The following is a 15,127-nucleotide window of genomic DNA, read 5'->3' as shown; positions in this document are numbered from 1 at the left end:
ATGTAACTCCAAATGTGGACAAGAAATAAAAAATAATTACTCCATTGATTACGGTGAAACAGCTTTCAAACTCTTTCGCATGTAAACGAATGCAAACAAAGTTGATTCAGACATAATAGAACGTCACAAAACCCAGTACTGTTTCGTGACGTTCTGCTTTGTTTGTGTTTGTTTACGTGCTAAAAGAGTGATTTTAAGAGCTGTTTCACCGTACAATGCAAGTCAATGAGGAGCTTAATTTGAATCATCAATTTCTAAGATACATCATGGCAAGGTGACTACACAACCCAAACCTCCACTAAAGTGTTTTGCCCTTTAAGCCGAGTTCTTGCCCCTGGCCACTGATGGCTTGCTTATAAGTGCATTGTCCAGGACTATTAATGAAGAGGAAGTAGGCGAGGGTCCCCTGGCAACACACTCACCAGGATGTCACACTCCTCACTGTTGCCATCTGTGGTCACCACTCTGTCTCTTGTACCCGTGTACTTTTACTTTACTGGAGTATTTCCAATGTTCTATACTTTTACTTTTTCTTTTACTCCACTACATCTCAGAGGCAAATATTGTACTTTTACTCCACTACAATTATTTGAAAACTTTAGTTACTAGTTACTTTTAGATTATTATTAAAAAAACATACTGTACATTACCACTTTAGCCCTATTTTTACCAAAGCTATTTGAAAATAGCAAATCTACAAGCTCACAACACGACACGTTGTGAGCTTGTAGATCTGCTATTTTCAAACATTTTAGTACTTTTACTTTTGTTACTTTAAGTATATTTTGATGCCAATACTTTTGCTGAATTAAATTTCTACATTTCAGTATTGATACTTGTACTTAAGTAACAAATGTGAGTACTTCTTCCACCACTGGTCAAATGCCTTTTTGAAGTCAATAGAACACAGCACTGAATTTGAATTCATTGTGAGTTGTAACAGGTAGCCAGTGGAGCGTGCAAGGAGGAATGCATTCAGATGGAATAACTGAAAAGAAGTTAAATGTGAGATAGGCTGCTGAATTCTGGATGAGATGTAAGGCAGAAGAAGAGATACACAAGACTTGCGGACAGTGCAAAAGAACATTGCAGAATACACAGATGTTTAACACAATACATTGACTGTAATGTAAGAATGTAAGATGTATGCTATGCATGCAGTACAGACATGTACAGTACAGTAGGTAAAAGTAGTATGTACTTTTATTGAATCTATGCTAAATATGAACAGACTGCAAGTGATATTGAAGCCAGGTTCAAAGCTAAGCCAATCAGAGAGAAGCCACCAAAAAACACCAACTCAGACCAGCTGTTCTAGGTGATCTGCCATACCACATCATCCAGCACAATTTCCATTTAGCGAATTAGCGTTAATTATGATGATCGCAAACCACCACGGCATTCATCTCAGCTGGAATAAATGCTTATTAAATGTGATTTTGTGGGGGGGAAAAGAAAACTGAGTAGGCAAAGCATTGGAAATACACTTGATGTCCTTTTTCTTTAATGATAGCAATCACACAAGTATGCTTTTATAATTCATTTAATCGCAAATTGGTCCTTTCTCTTTAATGATAGGAATTACACAAGTATGCTTTCACGATTCCTTTAATCGCAAAGTCATATTTGTGAATATACTATAGTGAAGTTAATCTTCCTAATCAGGCGAGACTATCACCCTGTTAGCTTCTGTTCCCTTGGTTGTTGCTCAACTGGAGTCTAATATGACCTTTTACATTCTGCATGTGTGTGTACTATTATTTTTACACATGTATTGCAAATGAAGGAATAAATGCCATGGAGTAATTATTTTATTTTATACAATATTCTTAAAAAAATAAGATAATGGAAGCACAGCATGTAAAAGGTACAGTGTGCTTAAACTTCTAGTCACTTTGTGTGTGTGTGTGTGTGTGTGTGTGTGTGTGTGTGTGTGTGTGTGTGTGTGTGTGTGTGTGTGTGTGTGTGTGTGTGTGTGTGTGTGCGTGCGTGCGTGCGTGCGTGCGTGCGTGCGTGCGTGCGTGCGTGCGTGCGTACACGCGTGTGTGTGTGTGAATGAGCGAGAGAGAGAGAGATGACAGAAGTGTTTGTAGTACAGCAGTGACCTTTCCTCTCGTAATTATTTCCCCTGTGGGAGGAAAGACTGATGGAATGAGGAGAGGAAGAGAGAAGGATGGCAGGATGGAGGACAGCGCTGAAGATTTAAGAGAGGATAAAGGAAGAACAGAAATGTATATTTATACACCATGTTTAACTATGATACAACAGTTAATTAAACTCTATGTACAGTACTGCGTTTGTCCGGGGTCCCCCAGGGGTCTATAGTCGGTCCGCTCCTTTCTTCTCTCCTCTCCTCTCTCCTCCCCGAAAATAGCACACAAGGCAAGCTTGTACATCTGCAATTTTTGCTCGATGTTCGCCCCCCAGAATAGTGACGCTAAGGTTCATGCGGTTAAATGATGATGGGTTTGGAGAGAGAGGGAGACATGACAAGGAGGGAGAATTAGGCAGGCCCTGGAGAATAGGACACGGAAATGCCGTCGATGTGTTCAGAAGCCAAGCAGCCCTGACAGGTGTTGCTATAAATGGCTGCTTGAGGTGATGGTGTGGAGGAGTATATGGTCAGATAATGACCATGCGACGAGTCAAGCTCCCTCCACTCCGACAGGTCACAATGGAGGGAGCCGAATGCAAGGAGGGATTTTTTTTGCAACTGCCCAGCCCCTTCTTCTAATGGCAGTCCATCGTTATCGATGATGACGATTGGTGCGCTCATGCCACTGCAGTGCTGATTTTGTCGACTAAAACTATGACGATTTATTTTCGTCGACTACCTTTTTTCACTCAAAGTAAATGAATAAAAACTAAGCTATGATGACTAAAACTAAGACTTAATATAATGACAATTTCGTCAACAAATAAAAACTAGACTAAAATGTTAGTGAGGGACGAGTGGAGAAGAGATCCAGTAGAACTAAAAGACAAGTTTGGTTACGCTCTGAAAATAGCAGATCTATTTTCAGCATGTAACCAAGTATAAAATCAGCCATTACGACGCCATCAAGGCACCGCCAAAATACATTTTAGTCGACTATAATCGACTATAATCTTTCGATATTTAGTCGACTAAAACTAGACAAAAACTAAAAAAAAATCTGATGACTAAAATATGACTAAATTAAACGGAATTGTATTCAGAAGACTATGACTAAAGTAAATCTTACGGTCCTTGTGGCGATCTTTTACTAACCACCGGCACTCAGGGGGCAATCACAGTACTGTTATCAGCATACCAAACTTATATATTTGGAGGGCAGTGCAGGTGTCTTGGTGGATGCCTGGAGGCACTGTATGTTGAATAGGTTTCAATCCAGATGGAATACTGACTCCACCTGTGCTTTGTAGATAGTTGTGGGAGATAAGTGAGACTGCTGTGAGGAAGATGTTGAAGATAATAGGATTAGGAGCTAAGACACATCTTGTTTCACTCCTATTTTGACACAGAAGAGGTCAGACTGACACTTATTTGAACCCCGGCTTGCCTATACCATCAAGACATTGCTGGAGGATGGGGAGGAATTTGGATGGGACCCCAAATCGACTGAGTACGTACCACAATAGCTTTTTTTTTTATCCCACGATTTTGCAACCCTTTTTCACCCAGTGCCAATTGTCTAAGTAATCCTGGGCGCTACACTCCCTCTGCCAGCCTAGGGAGCCCAGAGCGGAGCTCATGCCTCCTTCAATGCATGAGAGCCAACTGGCCTTCTTATCACCTGACAGGGGGGAGTTTCCCCGGTAGGATGTTGCACGTTGCATGTTCTCCCCGTGTCCCCTAGGGTAGGTACCCTCACAAAAAAACATGCAGTAATCCTGGTCACTATACCGCCTCCCCCTTGACAGCCGGGGCGCCTGATGGAGGGGAAAGGAACTGGTTGGAATAACGTGTTCCTTCTATGCACTACGTCCTACCTGGGAAACTCCCCCCCTGTCAGGTGATAAGAAGCGGCTTGCTAGCTCTTCATGCATTGAAGGAGGCATGAGCTCAGTTCTGAGGGAGAGTAGCGCCCAGGATTACATACTGGACTTTATATATTTGATTTCACTGTGCCTTCCTGTTATTTCTGCTCTCTCTTTCCCTTTCTAACTCTCCCTGTAAATGCAATGTTTAGGGCTTGCACAAAAAACTATTTCACCCACTCTTTTACACCTATAATCTGCATTGTGGTGAGACGGAATGGATAGAGAGAGATGAAGACGGCAAGAGAAAGAGAGCAGATGTGACTTTTATTATGAATATAAGTCACATCTGCGAAAGAGAGGGAAAGTGAGAGAGAGGTAGAGGAAGAGAGAGATGTCATGCAGCACAGATCAGGAGCCACATCCAAACCCAATATATTATGATAAGGTCTTTGCCTACTATATGTGGTATGAGTACTAACTGGTTTTGCTTATGTGCTATGAGTATTAAATGCTTTTGCTTATGTGGTATGACTACCAACTGGTTTTGCTTATGTGATATGAGTACTGGCTGATTTTGTGGTGTGAGTACAAGCTGGCTTTGACTATTTGGTATGAGAAAAACCAATCAATCGACCTGACCATCATCTTTGATGAAGTTCTATTAGTGTGGGAGTTTATAATCAAGTAAGTCCTAATATAAAAAATAAATTAAAAAAATCTCCATGAAGGCTTCGCGGCGTGAGTAATTGATGGGGAAAAAAAGTTATTTTGGGGGTGAAGTATTCCTTTTGCAGTTGATTTCCCCCAGGGTAATTTGGAATTTTCATGAATCCAGCAAAGATCCACATAACTAGACATAACGCCCATCGTACAATACCTCAGCCAACCAGGTGCATCCATGTCTGTCCAGACATATAATAGTATGTATTGAATACTTTGAAGGAACAGACAGACAGACAGACAGACAGACAGACGGACAGACAGACAGATGTGAGGTCACAGTTAATCTTCAGCTTTGACAACCGAAATCCTCACTTCATACACCCTGATAGACATTTGTATGAAAGTTTGTCATAGTAGCATATGAATTCTTTAGTTACAGTATGGCCAAAAATGTATTTTGTGAGGTCACAGTGACTTTGACCTTTGACTACCAAATTCTAGTTCGTCAACAAAAGCATAAAAACAACATTTCTACTCACAAATTTAAAATGGTGTGGAGTACGTAAGTAAGTATTAATTGTACATTCCCAATAAGTAATTATGAGGAAACATGATGTTTTGGTCGAACTGACCTTCATCAATTCTGATAAAGTTCTGTAAGAGTGTGGGAGTTTCTAATCTGACATCAGAAAAACCATTACATCTCATTAATGGCAAGGACCATCTGTTGATTTACCCCAAAGGGTAATTGAAATGGAAAATGAAACACCACAACATGTTTATAAATCCAGAAAACATCTGCAGAAATACATTTCCTCTCACAGGACAAGGTCAAACTGGTCTGGACTGCAACCATATTTAATTGTACATTCCTAATCACTGAGGAAAACTATAATGATGTTTGATGAAGTTCCGAGAAAAGAGAACTGCTCATCCAGTCGAGGGATCCATAGGGAGAAATAGCTTTTGTACGCTGTACGGTTCAACTTATTGCATTTGTGGCACCCCTATGGTCAGAAGTGGAAGCAATTTTGGAGGTGCTCTATACTATAGAGCACCTCCAAAATTGCTTCCACTTCTGAGTCTCATAATCTATAGAGCCTCTATAGAGTCTATAGAGGCCCCTCAACATGCACGCTTGTGGCACGCTTGGGGCCCGTACTACATAGGCTCTGATGCCATACACTATGACTATCAATAAGGTAAGAAAAGCCTAATAAAATAACTAGACCCAGATTAGTGCATGATAAATGGCCAGCCACCTCTGCTGCTGTGAGGCCACTGGAAATCTACATACTGTAACTTATAGAGCCAGTCCCTCAGAGCTCACTGAAACCAAAGCAGAGGATCTGCACGGACACACAGCTTAAAGCTCACATGTGGATGTGGATGGCATGCAGGATAGAAGCATCCTAGTCCTTTACTACGAAAATAATAATAATAATATTTGCATCCCCCTGTTCCTTTCAATAAATGAAAAGTACTGACTGAAGATGTTTCTAGAGAAGATAGAAAATAACCCTTTGTTGCTTTATGAATAAGGATAAGTGTCACTTACAGTATCATGGCTTTTATTTTATTTTTAAGATAAGCCATTTATTTTTATCCCAATTTATTCATTATGCCAATTAACTCTCCCCACACATTTGAGGAGCACCCTCTAGGAGGACATAATGCCCCCCCCTATTCAACACCACCTGCCCCGGAGTTGCTATAATGCAACAAGGAAAGATTGCTCCCCTACACTCTGCCCAGGAGGGATTGTTAACCTTAACCCACAAACATAACCAATTGTGTTTGTGTAAACACTCAACCAAACCGGATGCATCGCCGTGGATTCCATGCAACCCCTACACTCTGCGGTGGTGGACCCCTGCGTCACCTGAGTGCAATGTTGCATGGCTTTCTGTTAGGAGTAACGAGTACTGTACTTATACCTGCTGCACATTTGACTGTCTCTTTAGAAATACTGCATGGGTGTTGTAATACAACCACACTGCAGAACATTGAAATAATCATACAGAGGTAGAGGTAGAATTACAACGCATGCAGATACAATTTGAGCAAGGACGTTTTCTTTCTCTTCTTTATTTTTTTACTATAAAAACACAATAGATATTTCAATTTAGCTATCTGCTAATGGTTCTCTGATGAATGTGTACTATGAGTGCAGTTTGAATGATTCCCATTTAGCACAGACAGGAAACACTGCTTGTGATTATGAGATCATGCAAAACCATCCACTATATCTCCTCAAGCAAAAACACCAATCTCACACCTCAGCGATCACAGATAGATGCTGAATAGTGAACAAAAGGAAAATCTACATTCCTCGAGGAATGTCATACGTCCTCAATGCTTTTATGCCTTTAGCAATGGGGTGGGGGGTTCTACTTCTACACTGAGGCAAGCTCAACAATGACTTCACTTGCAGAATTAACATGTTTACATAACGTCAATAGCTTCACACCTAAAACAAGAAGGAGATAGCAACATTTCATTCTGTCATGCTGAGGGGGTTATCAGCTTCAACTTCCCAATGCTTGCAGCTAAATTTTCCACCTGTTATTCTGTTATGAGATAACAAAACACGCAATCCTCCTTCACCTCGGCTATAAGGCCACTTAGACATTGAAAATATTTTTTTTAACTATGAACTATCCCCCCTAACGTTGCCAAATCTGAACCTTTCAGTTCTTTATTGACACTGATTTCTTATTATAAAAGATCCATTAATAAAATAGCAAAAGTACATTTTATGTTAGCGTGTTTTTTCTTTTTTACACAAACAGTCCCAAATGCCTTGCAGAATCAATGTGTGTTGTGTAAAGTTGGGCTGATTGATTAATATGTAGGCTACTAATGTGTATTGATAACTGTGTATACAGTGTATTGTCCAATCTTTTCAAAAATGGAATAGAATATAGAATAGAAAATAGAATAGATCTACAAGCTCACAACATGCGATGTGACACATTGTGAGCTTTTAGATCATCTATTTTTGAATAGCCCAAGTATAAAATAGGGCTTAAGTGGTTAAAGTCACCATGGAAAGCAGTATACCATATTAATCCCACGGGGGAAATTCAGTTTCCCAAACATAACAGTTTAGCCTCATGGTTATGTTGCACCTCACTGAAATGTGTGGTTAGCCTAATATAATCCAACATTAATGACGTGGGACGAAAAAATCATTAGATCAAATCAATTACCGGGCCAACTATGATAAACATACATACATATCGATTGGTTCGAACAGATACTCGGCTGCTTACCCCAAAGTAGCTCTTAATTCCATCATCCCAGAGAACCACCAGGTCAGCGTTGGTCAGCTCCCCGCGGTCGGACATCCCCAGAACCACCCCGTGCGTGAGCTGTGCTATCTTCAGCTCCAGGTAGATCTCTTGAGTGGCATAGCTGATGTTCCACGCCAGCTGGAGATCCCCGTGTGGATCCAGGGGCACACGGAAGGGCATGGGGAGAGGGGGCAGCGCCACGGAGGGGCCGGAGGACGAAGGGTCGACGACGGTGGCAGCGGGAGCCTGGTAGGAGGCCACCAAGATGACCACCAGCGTAGCCAGGACGGTGAAATACACGATGGTGACGTCCTGTAGTCGAAGGTTGAGCCTCATGGTCCTGATGATAGAATAGTCCTGTCTAATTTCTGTATTGCAGGGAAAGATGTGTTTTCCAAATGGCTGAAGTGCACTGGCCTCTGGGTGTTATTGCCTGTCCTTTCGATGTGTGTCACACACAGTGTGTCTGTGTATTTCTGTCGATAACGGAGGTCAATATTTCGTTCACTTTTATTAAATTGTGAAGGAAGTTTCTTTTCAAGACTATTGTGTGAACCAGACTTCTCCAAATTCACGCCTCTCTGTTTGCTTTTTTCGCATTTGGAGCCTACTCCTTTCCAGTCAAATAAGATGTCTCTTGCTGCACACAAAATGTTCCTCTTCTCTCTTTCTGTTTCTTTGTAGTTATGCCCTCGTTTAGCGTCAGGATTTCTGCGTTGAAGATTTCTTGTTTTTTCACTGCTCCATTTTCTTTCATTTCTACTTTTTCTGAGACCTAATGGACACTGTTTCTCCTCTCTGTGCCACTGATCTTGCACTGTCTCATCCCACTGCTTTTTAAAAGACCTGTCTCATCCCACTGCTTTTTAAGAGACCCCTCCCTTATGGGCTGTCTGTCTTTATCCAGCCTAATGGCATTAGGTTTGTTGAGGGTAATTGGATTGTTTTCTTTAAGCCCTGGGGTCAAGCATGATTCTCCACATCTGCCAGACCCTAATTGATCCAAATTGAACCATGGACATTATCAATGACAATCGGCTTGGACTAACTGAAGTTTATTGTCCTCTCAATCTCTTCCTCTGCGTATATAGACTTAAGTGGAGTTTTTCCTTTCTGTTTACACAGAAATGACAGAATTACAGAAATGTTTAGCATTTCAGTGATTATGTCCACTGTAGAGTGCATCATGAAAATGTTATGTTTCACCAGAAAAGCTAGACAAAACTATATTGAAAGAAATTAAATCACACCCTAAACTAAATGAATAAAACTTTAATTAAATTAAACATATTCAAACAGTACATTATACCACTCTCACCTGGCTTTTCAAGTGTTTTGATTCAAAGAAAAAGCTGGAGGGCAGAAGTCAGTGTAAACAGCATTAAGCCCCCCACTTAACCTGATGCCTGAGGCCAGAGACAACCTATTCAAAGTGACAGCTGTGTGTTTCTCAACCAAGACACATGGGCACCGTCCTGTTGGCTTAAAAGGTTAGTTCCACCCCTGTGGAAATGATGCTGTTAATGTAACACACACACACACACACACACACACACACACACACACACACACACACACACACACACACACACACACACACACACACACACACACACACACACACACACACACACACACACACACACACACACACACACACACAGGGGGGATAGAAAGCTGGGGCTACTGTAGTTGTGAGGAGGATTAATTACTTACAGAGAGTTGATTGATAGAAGAAAACAGACAGATTTCATATATCTTCCAGTTTCATGTGGACCTATTCTGTAGCCTGTATACTTGCCATAGAATTGAATTATGGCCTTCCTTTCTTTCTATCTTTCAGACACAGAGTTAAAATTCTGAGCACCGGATTAAATTCTGTATGTGTGGGACGTCAAGCCACAGAGGCTCAGAAAAGCACAGGTTCGGATCCGAGCAGAGAACAGCAGAGCAGAGCAGAACATGCAGCAGAGAGCAGGAGTGTTGGTTAATGTAATAAAGGCATGTATTGCCAGAGGCAAAGAAAGAGATCTGTCTCTCTCTTTTGTATATGCCCTGTTGCAGATAACATAGAATCTTTACCCCCCCCCCCCCTCTCTCTCTCTCTCTCTCTCTCTCTCTCTCGCTCGCTCGCTCTCATTTGCATGCATATGCACATATAATATACATATAAACAACACACGTTAACACTTTCTTTCTGTTTCTCTCTTTGCCTTTTAGTAGTTATAATGTGCTGCTCCGCTGAGCTTATAATGCATTATGACCAGTACCTATAATACGTTGTTATAAGTTGTCATACATGATTTAAACATTTATAACAAATGTTACAATGCCTTATAAGCGCATTCTAATGCATTTTGAGTGCGCTTATAATGCATGATAGACCCGACCTTAATATACAGTCTTACCAAGTGGTTAAATACACACATTTCTCTTTGCTGCTATACTGTCAGCATATTGTACACCAAAGAGATATCAGAAAGATAGCTGTGATCGACAGAGAAAGACAGACGATGGGTGGGTGGGGGGCTCAAACAGAATATTGAAACAGAGAGTGTCATGTCTGAGTGAGAGAATGATGTTCCATTTGTGCATGTGTGTAATTTTAATGTGTGTGTGTGTGTGTGCGTGTGCGTGTGCGTGTGCATGTGCGTGTGCGTGCATACGTGCGTGCGTGGGTTCATACGTGCGATGTGCGTGCATGTGTGTCCAGAGAGCCTGGGGAATTAACTGACATTATCCTGCCTGGAACAATCTCCTAATTTCTTCCCCAAAACCTTCCTATCCTGCACAGCACTCAGATTGAGACATCAGGGAAATAGGCAGACTGTACTGTGTGTCTTCCTTTCCAGCTTGCAGACACAAAAACACACTCACAGCAAATTAGAAATCAACGCTAGATTGCATCCTATCAGCACCATGTCAGAAATGATGCACTGTGCTCAGATAAGATGCACAGGTCATTAGCAGAATATAACTGTTCTTTGTGGATTGTATTCTAATATATACAATAACATAATGCATTGCTATGAGAGATGGAATGATGGAAGAGAGAGACTGAAAGGACAGAGGAGGGACAGAGGATGAAATTCAGACAGAGACAGAGAGACACCTGGGGATATGAGAGGACGAAGAAGGATGGAAATGGTATGAATGCAGAGAAACGGGAAGAAAATGAGTGGGGGACTTAAACAATTAAGTATTTAATATGCACAAAAGCAGAAACAGCCTAATGTAAATGCAGGCTCTCTCTTTTGCTTGGATTCTGTTCCCATGGTTTACTTTCTGATGTGTGGAAAGAAAAAAGGGTGGTAAACAGAGAGAGATAAAAAGCCTAATTTATACTTTGTTGTTCTTAGAACATTTCCATTTATCGCTGGAGAATCAGTTAGAGAGAGAGAGAGAGAGAGAGAGAGAGAGAGAGAGAGAGAGAGAGAGAGAGAGAGAGAGAGAGAGGAGAGATTGTGCAGAGGACAGTCATGTCTGTCGTAATGTAATCTAATGAGCGTTCTGTACTGGACACAGTCCTCATTTGTTTTTCCACCTTGTCTGAGCATTGGACAGAGGACAAGTGTAATTTCTAAATTATCTTTATTGGGTTGGCCATCTCATATCATCACCCTGAGGTAATATAGTTTGTGACAAAGTGCTGCAACCTTAAAAGTGATAATGTTCCAAAAACCCACAAACCTTGAGGTATTGGCTGTATAGAGCGCTTTTGGTTACACGTGGGCATACAGTACACGCACGCACGCACGCACGCACGCACGCACGCACGCACGCACGCACGCACGCACGCACGCACGCACGCACGCACGCACGCACGCACGCACCAGTCATTGCAAATTATAGGTCTGTAGTTTTTTCTGACTTCATTTGTGGCACTTCCTATGGGTCTACTGATGGGTCTATTTTGATATCTATGTATTAATGATTTTATTGTATAAGACATATTGTGTTGGGTTTTAACATTAACAGCCAACAGTACATACATAAAAGGCCACAGAGTGATTTTTTTGCCAGACTGCACACAACCCCCATGAACTTTAACTGCGTATTGTACGACAGCCTAGTTGAAATGTTGTTAATTCGTCTGGCCATGCACCTGGTTTTGACTAACATCGGTGAGAACTGCGTATTGTTGTGGATTCCGGAAACCTACTATATGTGTTGCCTAAGCATTCTGGCAGTGTTTGCTTGAAGAACATCATTCTACTTTGCCGGAGATCACGGTGGATGGTCTTGAAGAAACCCAGACGAGGTCATCATGGCTCCTTGAAGTGATAACAATTCAACTCCCCTTGGTTGTCAGACTCGAAACAAACCCCTTAATATCATGCTATCGAAGCAGAAGAGAATTTTTTATTATAGACTACAGTCGCATTTTAGACTGCTTGTTTGTACAGCCTCCAATCTTTTCCATTTTGTGCTAAGTTAATGAAATATAATAACCTATTTTAATACGCTGTTGTGTGTCCTCTTTTTACATACCTTTTTAACGTCTCTTTTGATTATTTGTCAGATCCTGGATTTCGATCGATAGGTTGGTTAATTATTGCATATAATTGCCTAACTTATCATCTACACTTTTGCCTCTGTGTGTGGAGGCCCCGCAATGTGTGATTGAAATTTTAAGTTGATTGCATAGCACCCCTTGAAGCACCACCATGAGGCCGATTTTCAAAATGTGGGGTGGACTGTGCTCCTTGGCCTATTAGGAATATGTATGCACAGTTTGAAGCAGATTGGGCCAGGGCTTTGTAAGAGTTGCTGTGCACACACACGGACAGACGGTCACGGACAGACAGACAGGGCCGAAAACATTCTCCGGCCTGGTGGAGAGAACAAGATAGTAAGTAGTAGTAAGTACATTTTATTTATAAAGCACATTTCAAAACAAGTTTACAAAGTGCTGTACAATGGAACACGATTAAACAAAATTAACAAGTTAACAACAGAGTATAAAGGTATATAAATAGAGTAATAAAACAATACAACAAGGATTAAAACAAAGCAACAGATAGGTGAAGGTGAAGGCAATAGCCCACTTAAAATCATAGCTGCTCAAATGTATCCTTAGTTAGCCTATAGTTTGTTTGGAGACTCAGATCCATGTTTCCTCAACTTCTAGTATACTCGAGTTTTCGCCACATACCTACTTTCCAACTGTTTATTTTTGCATTGTTTTGAGGGTTTGTCTGTGATCCATATAGATAATTGTGCTGTCTTGTATTCAAAATGTGTTGTGTACCTTTAAGACAGGAGTTTAGTTGAGTTAATTCATTGATAAAATACGGTGAGTAGGATGCAGCCAGGTGATGGTAATCAGTCAGTCATCACTGTGGAAAAGCAGCAGACACAGTCCATATCTCTCCTGTAAAGTGGAGGATAATAACTGGATTTAACCTGTTTTCAGTTCTGCCTTTACGGAAGCATTGCTGCCTGGTATGTTATGTCATGTTTATGTTTCATGTTATTTCTGATGTGTGTATTTTGTGTGGCACGAAAAAAAATTGTGTGGCACCCTTACCTTAGGGTTTAGGGTTAGTTTTAGGTTTAGGGTTAGGTAAGTGGGGAACATAGAACCTGGGGAACATAGATACATGTGTATCTGTGTACTACCCTGTATGAGTAGGATGTTGTATGCAAGCTAAATGAGTGTATTCTTTGATTTCTTTAAGTATATTTTGATTCAAATACTTTTGTACTTTTACTCAAGTAAAAGTTTGAATACGGAGCTTTAACTTGTAACAGAGTATTTCCATCCATGTTTCTATCAGTCAAGTATGGCCCTGCACTATTGCTGCCACAACTTTTACTTGTAAGAGAGTATTTCCGCATTGTGGTATTGCTGCTTTTACTTAAGTAAAAATCTGAGTACTTCTTCCACCACTGGCTAAATGTTTCCATCAGTCAAGCATGGCCCTGCGCTATTGCTGCCACCTGAGTCCAAACGCAGTGGGCATGTTTGAAATGTGCACAGTCTATGGTAATATCATTTTGGATAAATGTCATGTGACTGTGACTAGAGTATAATTACAAGAAATGTAAGGAACATTAGGACTAAAAATTGTACTGTTGAGTGACAGTGAATAGACTTTTTCCACACTTAAAACAACATAAGGTTTACAAGAATTCTTTGTGCCATCTGCAGTGGACATTTTGAATAAGAACATTTTTAAATAACCCTACCACTCAATCCCTACAGCCCATGATCACTGTTGCTGTTATGTATTTTATTGTACTTAATTGCATTTGTGTTTTATATGTATTTTGTTGTGTTTTTATTGTTAGTAAACTGGATGCCGGTGTGCCAAAGGCAAATTTCCATTTCATGTTAAAGTAATGGACAATAAACCTTTCTTTATCTTTATGTTAAACATTCCTAACACACATATTCATATATTAACGTGTCCACGTTGCAGTGTTTGTGTAATATCAGTAGCTGACAGGAAATAAACTTGGGCCTGAGCTGTTCCCTAGCAACACAACTCACTGACAAGATGTAGTCTTGCAGTAGCCAGACAATTGGCATATCTAACATCTTCAACTATTGAAAAGAGATTAAGGAATGAAAAACACAAAAACAACAAGACAGGCACACAAGCCACATAACGGTGTGGCTTCCATGTGGGTCTCCGACCTTATGTCAAGATCAAGAAGAAATATAGCTGCAAGCAGCGATACAGGGGCCAAGGAATGCAACAGGAAATGTGGAAAATGCAATATATGCAACAAGCCATAGAAACAGAATGGATTGAACTTGAGAGACAGCAGCCCATGCAATTAACAAATGAGCAATCTAAACAGCTGAGCAGTGTGCTGAGGGAATGTAGATATCGTAATGTATCTCTGTATTGTGTTGCGTATATTGCAGATTGCAAAACAAATTTTCAGTTATCACAACAACAAGTTTGCACAATCCCAGGAGAAAAACGGGTTTAAGTGTTTTACTGCTCAAAATGGCAAAAAAATTAAGGGCGGAGCTTACTGGTTAAAGAGACAGATGTGTTCCTCATGAGTCAAGGCACATGTGTAAGCAAGTCGCATGGCTTTAGGCCAAACGAGGCATGACTTATGCCTGTTCAAAGTTTGCATTTTCAAACAATTGCTATAGCCAATTGGAGTAAGATTGGTTTCAGTTGTATTTGGAATGACCCTCTGCCATACTGCAAAGTTTCATAAAAATGTGACTCTGCAATTTA

General features: G+C 40.7%; 1 protein-coding gene across 1 annotated transcript in view; it reads right to left on the bottom strand.

Annotated features, from left to right (window-relative positions):
* Positions 1–8,258, bottom strand: part of dbh (dopamine beta-hydroxylase (dopamine beta-monooxygenase)) — a gene marked incomplete at both ends in the record, with an annotated part of 28,354 nt that extends 20,096 nt beyond the window's left edge. Inside the window, one exon of the mRNA XM_080420230.1 lies at positions 7,902–8,258. Coding sequence (XP_080276356.1) covers positions 7,902–8,258 — 357 coding nt within the window. The remainder of the gene's footprint in view (positions 1–7,901) is intronic.
* Positions 8,259–15,127: the final 6,869 nt, after the last annotated feature.

The sequence above is a fragment of the Gymnoscopelus braueri genome (assembly GCF_963280865.1).
Source record: "Gymnoscopelus braueri genome assembly, chromosome: 22".
Lineage (NCBI taxonomy): Eukaryota > Metazoa > Chordata > Actinopteri > Myctophiformes > Myctophidae > Gymnoscopelus > Gymnoscopelus braueri.
This window is presented reverse-complemented; position numbering and strand designations above follow the sequence as displayed.